Below are 12,763 nucleotides of genomic sequence, written 5' to 3' on the forward strand. Positions count from 1 at the left end.
AGCGAAAAAATTTTAAAAGTTTGAATTCGCGCGCTTTTACTCACCGGGCGGCCTAGAAAAAACCTCGTCCCTAAGGGCTTTCATCGTATTTTTCGATGCGTTTTTCTCGATGAAGGAATTTTTTTTTAATGTTTTCTTTATTTTTATGTCAATCTACATGCATTTCTGCACATTTTGATGCAATAAAAATTTCACCGTACACCACCTTTAAAAATTTCTTTTGTTAAATGATTGTAAAGAATCCATTTTTGAGTGTTTCAAGCTATTATTCGATAAAAATCTCTCGCGGTGAAAAAATATACCACGATTTTTCAAAAAAATGCTTCAAAGTCGATCTCCTCTTTCATTTTTTGTCGGAACTAGCTGCTTTTGTACTTAAAATGTGTGTTTTAGCCTGTTCAACAATTTCTATGGACGAAAATTTGGAAAAATTGTCGAAAAATGAGAAAATTTCGCTGAAATCCGGGTTTTCAGTGCAAATTTTTTCAAAAAAAAATTTTTTCGCCGCGCGCAACCGCGCTTCGCTGAGAAAAGTTCATTTTGGGAGCTGGGGAGACCGTGCATTTGAATTTTTTTCCTTTTTTCGGAATGTCCGTCTTTCAGGATTTTTTCGCTCCCCCGTTTTTTTGTTGTCAACAATGGAAAAAATTAACACATTTATATAAAAAAAACGGTCTGAAAATCGAAAAAAAAGGCGAAACTCAAAAAAATGTGGAGTAAAAAATCCGGAAACTGTAAATATTCGAACAATTGAAAAAAAAACCACAAAAAATGTTGAAAATCCATATTTTTGAAGACGAAGAACTTTAAACAAATCGATCAATTGCCCTGTTTGCTGACCAAGTTGAGCTGCTTCCGAAGATCGCGGATTGNGCCCTNCATAATCTCGACTCCGTCTACGAACTTCCCGGTCGGTCGGCTTCTACGTCTTCTGATTGCCGATGGAGTTATCTGGAATGAAGGAGTAATTGAAAAGAAATGAGCTGCCAACGTTGAGCTCAATTATCTCGATTCCTAGTAGAGATATCAAAGTTTTGTCAACTGATAAAATATTGGCGGCAATATGGTAAACATTTTATTAGTTGAAAGATTTTTGATATCGTGCGAAAGAAGCGTGACAATTGAGCTCAAAGAAGACATATGGGGTCGGTATACCGTAAACACTCTAATAGGCTGCCGCTTACTTTGAGCTCAATTATTTCGATTTCTAGAAAAGATATCAAAAATCTGTATGGTTACCATTTTATCAGTTTACGACTTTTTGATATCTCTTACAGGAACCGAGATAATTGAGATCAAAGAGTACCTTTGGGAAAGGCTTCGGTATACCGTAAATACTCTAATTGACTACCGTAAACTTTGAACCCATATATCTCATTTTCTGTGAAATATATCAAAAAGTGATAAATTGACAACATGTTGATAATATTATCAGCAGCATTTTATCAGTGGACAGGTTTCTGGTATCTTTTGAAGGAACCAAAATAATTCAGTTCAAATTTTAGACAATATGTCGTAAATACTCTGATGGAATGCCAACTTTGAACCTATATATCTCGGCTCTTATTAGAGCTATCAAAAAGTGATTAACTGATAAAATGCTTATCATATGAATAACAACATTTTATCAGTCAACCACTTTTTGATATCTCTTACAGGAACCGAAATAATTGAGCTCAAAGTGAACGCTAGGTTTCTTATAGGTGGTAAACGCTCATAGAATGTTGTCAACTTCAAACCCCTATATCTCATTTTCTGTGAACGATGTCAGAAAGTAATCAACTGATAAAATATTGGTGATATTATGATACACATTTTATCAGTGCAAAACTTTTCGATATCTGTTACAGAAACCGAGGTACATAGGCTCAAAGTTGTTGACTGTTTGGGAGGAAATTCAAGTTTAAGAACAGGATATCTACTTTATCAGGGGCAAATTTCTGAAATGGAACCAAATTTCGGCCATAACTAAACAAGATATATACTATACCGAAGGACATTAAAGTCCTTCGGTATAGTATGTTTTACGAACATTTAGATTTAAAAAAAAAACTCACAGTCCAGTATCCTGTCCCGTGCTCCCACTCCTCCTCAAGATCCCCAATTTTCTTCAAAAGTTTTCGAGCTATTTCGTGCCTGATATCGTACTGCTGCTCAATGAGCATTCGGATATTGTATTTTTCAAGGAGGTCCAAAGTGACCTGCGCATCGAGAAGATGTTCCATCGCGAATAGTTTCTGAAGAATTAATGAATTTTATTGGATTTTTGATTACCGTAAAACCTGTAATAGAAGGGCCCCCACACTGCCATCTTTGACAGGTATCGAGATAATTTAGTCAAAAGTTAAAGGGCCGTTTTATTACGGTATTAGAAACTTATTAACTTACGGTTTCCTCTACGGGTGATGTCAGAAGTCTGGCGTAATTGCAGACCATTCGCTCGGAGAGGAACATTGACATTCTGAAAACCAAGAAATTAAAAGAGAGAACAATACAAGCGAGAAGAGACCGTGGAAGACCTACAGTACTCAATAAGACATACCAAAACGAAGTTTTCAGTTGATTTTAGTCATTTTCAAAAGTCTTGAGCTCGGCTGTCCAGTTCCCAATCAAAATCTTTTTAATGATCTGATAATCAATTTTGAATCCTACAAATCTGTTCAAAAACCAATTTTCTAGCTCATCTAAAACTCGGGATACGGTCATTTAAAATTTCCATGGTTAGAGACGCGTGTGTCTCGTCGTCTGCGTCTCTAGTCTTCAAAACTTGAAGGCGCTCTATCTCGGTTCCTAGAAGCGCCAGAAATCTGATTTTTAAACAGAATTGTAGGGAATTTTGTCGATTTTATAATCCAAAGATTGATAGACAAAAATTGTCAAAGTGACCGAAAATCAACTGAAAACTAGGTTTTTGTATATCTTATTGATTGGTACAGTAAGTGAGAAATGGTGATGTGAAATGAGTAAAAAATGATGTTACAAGAGATTGTCAAAATGAGACATAAGAAATCAATAAGAAAATCAATAATCAATAAGACAAAGCAGGTGTGTTCACACTACCCGAGACCCCAGACCCACCTGGGAGAGTATATCGATCGAACAAAGTGCGAAGGGACTGGACGGAGGCTATGAGAATGTTGCGAATCGAGAAAAAACTAGAAAAAATAAACGGAAGAGAAATAAGGAATGTGCGAAACAATTGAAAAGTCCTTTTGGAGTTACGGTATGCAACACAGTACCGTAACCACTCCATTAGCATGACTCTCTAGCTTCCAACTTTAAGTCAATTTATCTCAGTGTCTCTGAAAGATAACAAAAAGTGGTCAACCGACCAAATACTTTTGATAATTTGATAAACAGTTGATTAGTTGACTACTTTTTGATATCTCATACAGAAAATCAGATACAAAACCTCAAACGTTCTTTTTTAAAATTTCTCGAGATTCGTGAGGTCTACAAAAAATTAATCGGGCAAAAAGAAAACTAATTGTCCGAAAATGCAGAAAAAAAACGCAAAAAAAGTATGGCGAGAAGGGGTTCGAACCTGCATCTAGTCGCCTACTGTGCATCCCTCCTCGCCACTACACCACTGCTCACTGTTTGTTTCCCTTCCCCCAATCTATATAAGAAAGAGGGGAGGCGCGGCGCCCTTAAGAGTCAAATTTGAGCCAAATTTGAAACTTGATTTTCTCGAAACTGGTAGCTCCTCAGCAAAATCTGAATACAGATTTGAAAATGTCTCATCCTCAGCTTTCGAATGATATAAGTTTCATACCAAAGTTGTTGAAAAATCCGGAAATTATGGAATGACTAGTTTTCCCAAATAGTCCGAATAGTTCTCCAAAAACATTGTTTTTTGAGAGGCTCCACCGCTTTTTTGCCTCTTCACCTTTTCACTAATCATCATCTCTTCCGGTATAATTTACCAATTTAGGACACCGCCTTTTTATTGACAGTACTCTATTGTCGGAATAAAAAAAATGAGACTCGGTGTTTGCGTACTTTGATTCCCGCCTCCCCACACCGACGCTCCGCCCATCGCTTTGCAAGTGCGGCGTGGTGTTTTGGCGCCCCACTTGGAGATCATATTTTCTATGAAAATCTCATTAAAGGTGGGGGGACAGGAGATTTTTCGTAGTTTTTTTGTAGCTAGAGTATGCATTCTACCGTGACGGTGTACAACGCTTAATGTCACTCTGCGTACAGCTGTCGTCCTCGCCTTTATGTATGCAATCGGGCGTCTGCTTTCTCTTTGCCCGCGTGGCTCAGTCGGTAGCGGCGCCGCACCCTCAATCATCGCTTTCACAAGTTCAACTCCTTGAGGGGCATATTTAAACGGAATTTCGAGAACATTATTTTTTTCATGTCCCCCCACCTTTAAATCCGATGATCTCCCAAGTGGCGCCAAAACACCACGCCGCACTTGCAAAGCGATGGGCGGAGCGTCGGTGGGGGGAGGCGGGAATCAAAGTACACAAACACCGAGTCTCACTTTTTTTATTCCGACAATACTCTAGTTAACAATATCTTTCCCAGGACACACTCTCCCACAGAACAATCCCGAACTGCAAATTAATTTTTGATCTACAGAAAAAAAGTTTGGCGCGATCACAATTGCAGGTCTAAAACCATAATTTCAGAATATTTTATCTGATTTTGTGGAGTTCCAAGATGATTCAAATGATTCTTAAAAAATTAATTAGTGGTTATAGAATCATGTATGGTCGTTTTCCGGAAGAAAAAATTGCAGTTCGGAATTTTTCTGTGGAAGAGCGTGCAGGAGGTAATATAGTCTCCAGTGCCTCCAGTCTTTGAAAGTTTCAAACATTGTAAATATCATTACTAATAACATTCACCAGATTCTGTATGTGCGTATGTATGTTAAGGCTTCCATTTCGGTCGGTCGAAAATTGACATTTATAAAAGTCTGAAGCACTGCTGTAGAGTTTCCGATCACTTTAAAAGTTAGATACATTTACAGGATTTTTTGAGAATTCCTAGGTTTTCAGCTATTTTCCGATTTCTGAAAAACATCCGTATTTGGTCAGTTTTTCACTGAAAACGTAAAAAAATCAGGTGTCTTTTAGAAATTGGATATTAGCTGAAAAACTAGGATCTTGGTGTGTTTTACACTGTTCTACATTCTCAAAGTGATTGGAAACTGGAAAGCCAAGCGACAGACTCATGAAACCGGTCAAACACAACTGAAAAATATGTTTCGTATATTTTACACACTGACAATGTACGAAATCTTCTTTTTTGTAGGCATCTTCTTCCTCTCTGCCAAATGCGATTCTAACAGATGACGTGACAAGTGAGTTTTATTTGAAAAATCTGAAATGAAAATCGCCTACATCGAATACTTTCAGATGAAGCAACGTTCTCCATTGCACCGCCGTCAAGAAGGATGGAATCAATAATGAAAAATTATCAATTGAGATGAAGCATTGTGACGAGAGTGGATGCCTTGACTTCTCTCAAAATGAAGTTAAATTAAGGGCCACAGGCAAAGAGCTGGACGATACAAGTAAGAACGCCAAATTCAATTCATCGGTTCATTCCACTTATTTTCAGTTTCATTCTTCAACAATCTGACCGCCCAGCTGAAGTATCCAAAACAAGGAGGATCGTATCAACAGCTATAAGAGCATCTTCTTCCGATAATATTTTTTCTATAATTTCAATTTTTTTAATGATTTCCTCACTCTCCATAAATTTGTAATTTTAATAATTTTGATGATTTGATGAATATAATTGGAATGAACTTTTAGATTTTTCAGAAATTTAGGAATTTTCAAAAGTTACAAAAATATCGAAATTCTTGATTTTTTTTTCAAGTTTCCTCAAATCTAGGCATGTTTAGGCTCGTATTGAAGCTTGGATCCTTCAAAATCAGAAATGAAGCTCAAAAATGAACAAAACTGCAATCATATGCTACTTACAAACCAAAGTCACCCAAAAGTTTAAAACTTGGGGTAATATGGTATGCTAGAACTCTTTTTAAACAATTATTTAAAAAAATCCATTCTCACTTCTTTTCGTTCAAATACGTCATGAAATCAAATCAATTTTATTCTTATCAGTGTTGAAATTTCCCGTTTTCCTTGCTAATTCTTAAATTGTTTGTCTCTTCTCTTTTCAATTTTCTTTTTTTTTCAATTTCAAAAGACCTCATTTTCATCTTATCAATTCAAGAATTATCAGAAAACTGGGCACTAAAAACTTTTAGTTATTATTTTCTGAAATATCAATCTTTCTTCTTACATAAATCAAAATCGGAAAACTGAAACTTCAAAATGCATGATTTCTGATTTAAAAATTTACCTGTGATTCTCAAAAACTGTCTCAAAGTATCTAATTTTGAACTTTTTTTGAATAAGTTGTGCACAAAAATTGCTAATCACTGAATTTCTTATCACTCCCTTCCCCCACTTTTTGGTTACACAGTTCTCTTTCTACTTTCTACGTTTAACATTGATATTATCAGTTTCGCTCTTTTTCCTATATATTTTTTCTCAATTTTCAGCTTTTCCAGAAAACATTTTTTTTCAGATGACTGAAAGAGAATTCACTCTGAAACATATATTCACTGATGTTGAGAAATTTGAGAAATATCAATATCTCTATAGTCCAGAAAAAGAACATTTTGGAGTCAAATGGTAGGTCTTATTTCTCATTTTTTAAATTATATTTGTATGTCAATTCAATTGCAGGAAAATATGTATTAAAAAAATGAACGAACACCTCGCAATGTTTTTATACACAAATGTGACGGGAAATCAAGAAATTCACACTAATTATATCGTGAGAATATTCTCGAAAAACCGGGAAAAAAATCATTCAAGTCTGGGAGTAGATTATTCAAAAATAATGGGTACGGCTGGGGTTGGCCCTATTTTATTGAATGGAGAACTTTGGAAGATGAATATCTGGATGATGGAAAATTGGAAGTGGAAGTTCATGTGAAAATAAACAAAATGGTTGGCTTTCCGGAAGAAATTATCGGATTTCCCAGAAAAGGCCTACAAAGTTTCGGAGAGGAAATGAAACAATTCTCCGATGTCACATTGAAAGTAAAAGAGCGGAAATTCTATATTTCGAAGTTGGTGAGTCATTTTTTCAGTTTTTGATTTTCATCTATTCAACTTTTTCAGTACCTCTCCTCTCATTCTCCATATTTTGCAACTTTATTTTTGGGAAGATTTCAAGAATCTGAAAAATCAGAAATCGAATTAAAAGATGTCAATCCTCAAGACTTCCAATACTATCTTGAAGTTCTACATCTAGAAAATGCAATTGACGGTGGGTTACTGTACTTACCGTATATTTTGAAAAGAGCAATTTCAGATGATACTGTCCAAGGAATTTTATCAGTGGCTTATTTGTTCGACACTCCTAAAATTGTCAAAAAATGTGAAGAATTTTTGGTGAAGGAATCAAAAAAGGGATTGAAAGAAAAGTTGGAAATGGCTGGAAGTTACAGGTTGGAAGAATTGAAAGTGAGTGTTCAGAAGATAATTTTAATCTGAAAAATTGATATTTTCAGAAAATGTGTCTGAATCAGATCAAGTCAAAAGCGGATATTAGTTCAGTTATTCCAGCGGATCCCATGGAAATGGACCCAAAAATTCTTGCAGAACTTTTCAAAAAAGCACTTGTTTTCAATTAAATTATTGTTCTTTGTCGCAATTCATTAACTCTTTTTAACAACAAAAATGTAATTTCTGTATTAATTCAAATTGTGATAATGCTCAAGTGTGATAATTTACATAAACTTTTATCAACAATGAAAAAAATCAACAGAACAAAATAATTTTTTATCATCTTTTTCATGTTACAACAACTAACACTTAGCATTAAGAAACTTGTATTTTTTCTCTTGCTATGATTAAAACACAAAAACATCCTTAGAATTTTATAATAAGCAATGGGAGGTGGAGAATATTCTTCCTCATCTCTATTTCGTTCATTAAAACCAGTTTCTTCTTGCTAAGTGTTAATTTTCATTTAAAAAATATTACAATTTCTTAGTCTTAACTCTTTTTTATACAAAAATTTTCTTTTTCATTTCGGGTTTGAAAACTAAAATATATCGGATTCTTTTTTGCTTAATTATTAAGTAAGAATTAAAAAAATTGTCTTTCGATATAGCGTGTTTGTTAATTCCTTTCGCGATAATTGTTTTTTTTTTCTTCAGATTCGATGACTGAAAGAGAATTTACTCTGAAATACGTGTTCGAAAATGTTGGGAAATTAGAAAACTGGCAAGCATTATATAGTCCCAAAGAAGAGCATTTTGGTGTAAAATGGTAAGTAAGGCTTCCATTTCGGTCGGTCGAAAATTGCCGACCGCCGACCGACCACCGACCCAGCCAACCGACAGCCGACCGAGCTGACCGATCGGTCGGCGCGCCAACCGTTCGAGTGCATTTGCGCGTCAAGGTGTATGCGTACGCTGCATCGCATTTTACGACGCACGATTTTTTGAATATTCAAGGATTAAAAACTGTTTTATTAGAAATTTAATTCATATTCACTGCAGTAAAAAGCTATAATACTAAAAAAATAAAAGATTTTCGAGATGAAGGAAGAGTCGTTGGATCAGGATATGACACAGGTTACGGAGACCACAACTGAATCGCCGTATTCTTCTTCGGATCGATTTTTGTAGAATATTTAATACCTGCATGATGTTGTTAACAAAAACTTCTGATCTTTATTCTAAAAAAGGAAAAAAACGGAGAAAATCATCAAAAGAACCAATATTGAAAAAATCGTGCGTCGTAAAATGTAATGCAGCGCACGCATACACCCTGACGCGCAAATGCACTCGAACGGTTGGCGCGCCGACCGATCGGTCAGCTCGGTCGGCTGCCGGTCGGCTTGGAAGGTGGTCGGTCGGTCGGCTGAATTTGCCGATCGAATGGAAGCCTTAATGTATGTAGCGCACCTTATCACCCATTTAAACTTAACCGATCAAGCTGAAACCTGGACAGATAGATCAGAATTGTGTCTTAGTTGATGCCCGAACTTTTGGTTTTTCGAAATTTTGATTTTGGACTCTTCTGGAGACGTTCCTTGGTTTCACCTCAGTAAAGGGTGGTGGGCAGAAAAGCGATGGTCGAAGGCGACCAGAAGCCAGGAGGTTTAGCCCCAAAGGGGCCTAAACCGGCTGGTATGTTTTAAATTTACAATTTCAGAATATTTTTTTGGGAATTTTATCTTTCATTAAACAAATCACACTTTACATAAAAATATTTCAATTTGAGGTAGAATCCAAAACTATCAAAATTTGGAAAACAAAAATTAATAGGAAAAAAGAAGGTTATCATAGGTTAGGTTATCACTGGACGAATTGTATAGTTTTTCATCGGATTCATCGGATTCCATCAGGCTCATTTCTTCTGGAGGTGTCGGTTGGAAATATGGATCATTTTGATAATTGGTTGAAGGATCCGACGATGGACAAAGGGTGAAATTTGGGAGGTATTCTGAAAATAACAATTTTGAAAAATTAGCTGATTTCAATTTTAACGAATTTTCGAAACTTTTTGAAATTTTCAATATTTTAGAAATTTTTAATTACAGAATTTCCGAATTTCTGAATTTCCGAATTTCTGAATTCTCTGAATTTCTGAATTTCTGAATTTCTGAATTTCTGAATTTCTGAATTTCTGAATTTCTGAATTTCTGAATTTCTGAATTTCTGAATTTCTGAATTTCTGAATTTCTGAATTTCTGAATTTCTGAATTTCTGAATTTCTGAATTTCTGAATTTCTGAATTTCTGAATTTCTGAATTTCTGAATTTCTGAATTTCTGAATTTCTGAATTTCTGAATTTCTGAATTTCTGAATTTTCGAATTTCTTAATTTCTGAATTTCTGAATTCTCAGATTTTCAAATTATCAGATTTTCGAATCGTTTATTTTCCAAATTTCCGAATTTTAAGAAGCTTTTTAAATTTTTCACGTTCCTAAAGTCTCAATAGAGCGCACTTACCCATGATCTTCTCCACTTCCCTATCTTCCTCATTGCTCATTTTTCGCTGATTTTTCGGCTCCACATCCTCCATTATAGTTTCCAAATCATGCTCTTTTTCGGTTTCCTTTGATGGAAATGGATTTTCTAAAATTTCAATCACCGATTGACAGTGATTCAAAGTATTCGAATTTGGTTCTGAAAAAAAATAAAATTCAGTATTTTGAGGTTCAAAATGTACTCCAATTCGATGTTTGGGTTAGAAAATTCAGACTTTGGTTGAGAAATTATGATTTTTCAGCTTAAATTTCACTATTTTGGCTGGAAATTCAGGCTTTCGAGAATAAATTTTTCGAATTTTAAATCTGAAATTACTCAAATTTTCACCTTTCCTCTGCCCATCCTTTTCTTCTCGTTCCTTAATTAACGGTAAGAATTTTCGCTCGAAAATTCTCTTCCTTCTTCTCTTGATTTTCTCTTTTTTCCTCATCCGATCCTCTTCGGTTTCCGCTGGCAACATGCCTTGAAGTTCGCGGATTCGTTGAATCGCATATTGAAGAATTTTCACTTTTGACACTCGTCGAGTGGGTTTTGGCACCATATGGAGGATTTTTCTGAAAATTCGAAAATTTTAAAATCCACTTTCATATATATAAAGCAAAAAAACAAAAAAAGGAATATCCCAGGCGGGGGGTCGAACCAAAAACTGTCGGCTTAATAACCAACAATGTATACCACTAGACCATGTGCACATTTAGAAAACAGGGAGAGAACGCGATTGTAATACAGAGCGCGCGGCGAAAAACTAGTTTCTCATTTTTATAAATCAAAAAAAAAAATATTTGAGGAAAAAATTCACGTGTCGGAAAAAATAATATTTTTAAAAAATATTTCTAAATTAAAAGTGAAAAAATAGAGCAAAAAGATAAGAATCTCCCAGGTTTTTTTGTATATAAGAGAAAAGAGAAGCAGTGAAAATCGTCAGTTCTCGAGTTTCTGCTGGAGAGCTCTGGGAGCTTGAGCCCTGGGAGCTCGAGCTCTAGGAGCTTGAGCCCTGGGTTCTTGAGCTCTGGGAGCTTGAGCCCTGGAAGCTTGAGCCCTGGGTTCTTGAGCCCTGGGAGCTCGAGCCCTGGAAGCTTGAGCCCTGGGTTCTTGAGCCCTGGGAGCTCGAGCTCTAGGAGCTTGAGCCCTGGGTTCTTGAGCTCTGGGAGCTTGAGCCCTGGAAGCTTGAGCCCTGGGTTCTTGAGCCCTGGGAGCTCGAGCTCTAGGAGCTTGAGCCCTGGGTGCTTGAGCCCTGGGAGCTCGAGCTCTGGGAGCTTGAGCCCTGGAAGCTTGAGCCCTGGGTTCTTGAGCCCTGGAAGCTCGAGCTCTGGGAGCTTGAGCCCTGTGAGTTTGAGACCTGGGAGCTGGACTCTGAGCCCTGGAACTGGAGCTATCGGAACTGAAGGTTATGGTCCTGAAGCTGAAATCGGGACAGCTGGAACTAGAGCTGTTGGCGCCAGACCTGGATCTTGGAATATATCGACAACTTCATAGCTTATCTCGATGATTCAGCTAAAAAGCTTCTACACAGACAGTTAATGGTGGTTCCCAATTTTCCCAACAAAAAACGCTGGAGTATTTTTAACATTTCGAATTCTACGAATACAAGTAAGTTACTGATTGATATCGATGTATCATTCTTCCTCTTTTAGAAAGCCACAGCAAGCTGTGAATCAACGTCGGGCATTTTTCATTCCTAAGTTTGCTATGAAAGGAAACTGAATCAAAGTGTACTGTAGCTTCGGAAAAGGACATGAGGACAACAAGTAGTTGTTCTGGTTGGATTATGGCTTTGGAAAAAAAAAGAAAATTGAGCACAACTTTGAATCATACATTTTATATTAAAAGTGTTCCCAACTCTGAGAACTTTGTCATCACCATAAGTGTAGGAAGTTAAGCTCAATTATCACGCTTCTTATTAGAGATATCAAAAAGTTGTCAACAAATAAAATGTTGATAATATTATGATAAACAAATTATCCGTTGATGATTTTATGTTAACTTTCACAGCAACCGAGAACAATTGGATCAAAGTTGATGGTCAGGAAAACCGACTGTTGCTGTATCCATGCGCCGTTGAACATTTTTCAAATTTCCTCGATTTTTTGGATTTTAAGTTTACTCTGAAAACTCACTTTTTGAGCTCATGATAAGCGGAGTTCAAAGTGTGAAGACGATTTCTTTCCCGTTGATTTCTTCTTAATTGACTCTCAAGTTCTTCGCCTTCGAGAGGTGTGGCAGCCATCTGGCAGAAGAAACTTTGAATTCTGAATTTGTTTCGAAATTTTTGATAAAAAGGAACATATAATTTTTGAAGCAATTAGAACAATTTTCAGAAATATCAAAAAAAGTAACTTTTTAAAATCAAGTTGTATGGGAAGCGAAAAAACGGGAGTTTTCTGAAAATCAAAAGTTTATTGGAATTTTTGAACTAATTATGAAACTGTTTAAAGTTTATATTTAAAGTTTTTTGATACTTTTTTGAAAATTAAAAAAAAATTCCAAATTTTCAAAATTCCAGAACTTTAGAAACTTTCAAGTTTTTGCAATAGTTTCCAATTGATTCCAATTAAAGGACGATTGGAAAAATTCGAAATTCCGATCAACGGTGCATTTCAAAATTTGCAGATTTCAAAATTGAAAAAATATTGAAACATCTGGAAATTCGAGAATATGAAAATCTGAAGATGAGAAAACCTGGAAATTCAAAAATTTGAAAATTGCAAACATTCGATAATCAAA

The 12,763-nt window shown here is 35.8% G+C and overlaps 4 protein-coding genes across 4 annotated transcripts; 2 read left to right on the forward strand and 2 right to left on the reverse strand.

The window, feature by feature from the left end:
* Positions 1–819: 819 nt before the first annotated feature.
* Positions 820–2,460, reverse strand: CBG10349 (the record flags this gene model as incomplete). Its single annotated transcript, XM_002632008.1, has 3 exons — positions 820–951; positions 2,058–2,237; positions 2,389–2,460. 3 exons carry the CDS (start codon positions 2,458–2,460, stop codon positions 820–822), a joined length of 384 nt encoding a protein of 127 aa, XP_002632054.1.
* A 2,979-nt stretch (positions 2,461–5,439) lies between these two features.
* Positions 5,440–5,645, forward strand: CBG10348 (the record flags this gene model as incomplete). Its single annotated transcript, XM_002632007.1, has 2 exons — positions 5,440–5,527; positions 5,575–5,645. The coding sequence occupies 2 exons, from the start codon at positions 5,440–5,442 to the stop codon at positions 5,643–5,645; spliced, it is 159 nt and encodes a 52-aa protein (XP_002632053.1).
* Positions 5,646–6,552: 907 nt separating this feature from the next.
* CBG10347 lies at positions 6,553–7,669 on the forward strand (the record flags this gene model as incomplete). The annotated part of the gene is made up of 6 exons (XM_002632006.1): positions 6,553–6,659; positions 6,714–6,962; positions 7,016–7,106; positions 7,155–7,302; positions 7,348–7,499; positions 7,547–7,669. The coding sequence occupies 6 exons, from the start codon at positions 6,553–6,555 to the stop codon at positions 7,667–7,669; spliced, it is 870 nt and encodes a 289-aa protein (XP_002632052.1).
* Positions 7,670–9,306: 1,637 nt separating this feature from the next.
* On the reverse strand, positions 9,307–10,469 carry CBG25729 (the record flags this gene model as incomplete). The annotated part of the gene is made up of 3 exons (XM_045243021.1): positions 9,307–9,404; positions 10,001–10,177; positions 10,367–10,469. The coding sequence occupies 3 exons, from the start codon at positions 10,467–10,469 to the stop codon at positions 9,307–9,309; spliced, it is 378 nt and encodes a 125-aa protein (XP_045098993.1).
* Positions 10,470–12,763: the final 2,294 nt, after the last annotated feature.

Source organism: Caenorhabditis briggsae (genome assembly GCF_000004555.2).
Source record: "Caenorhabditis briggsae complete genome, chrII, whole genome shotgun sequence".
NCBI lineage: Eukaryota > Metazoa > Nematoda > Chromadorea > Rhabditida > Rhabditidae > Caenorhabditis > Caenorhabditis briggsae.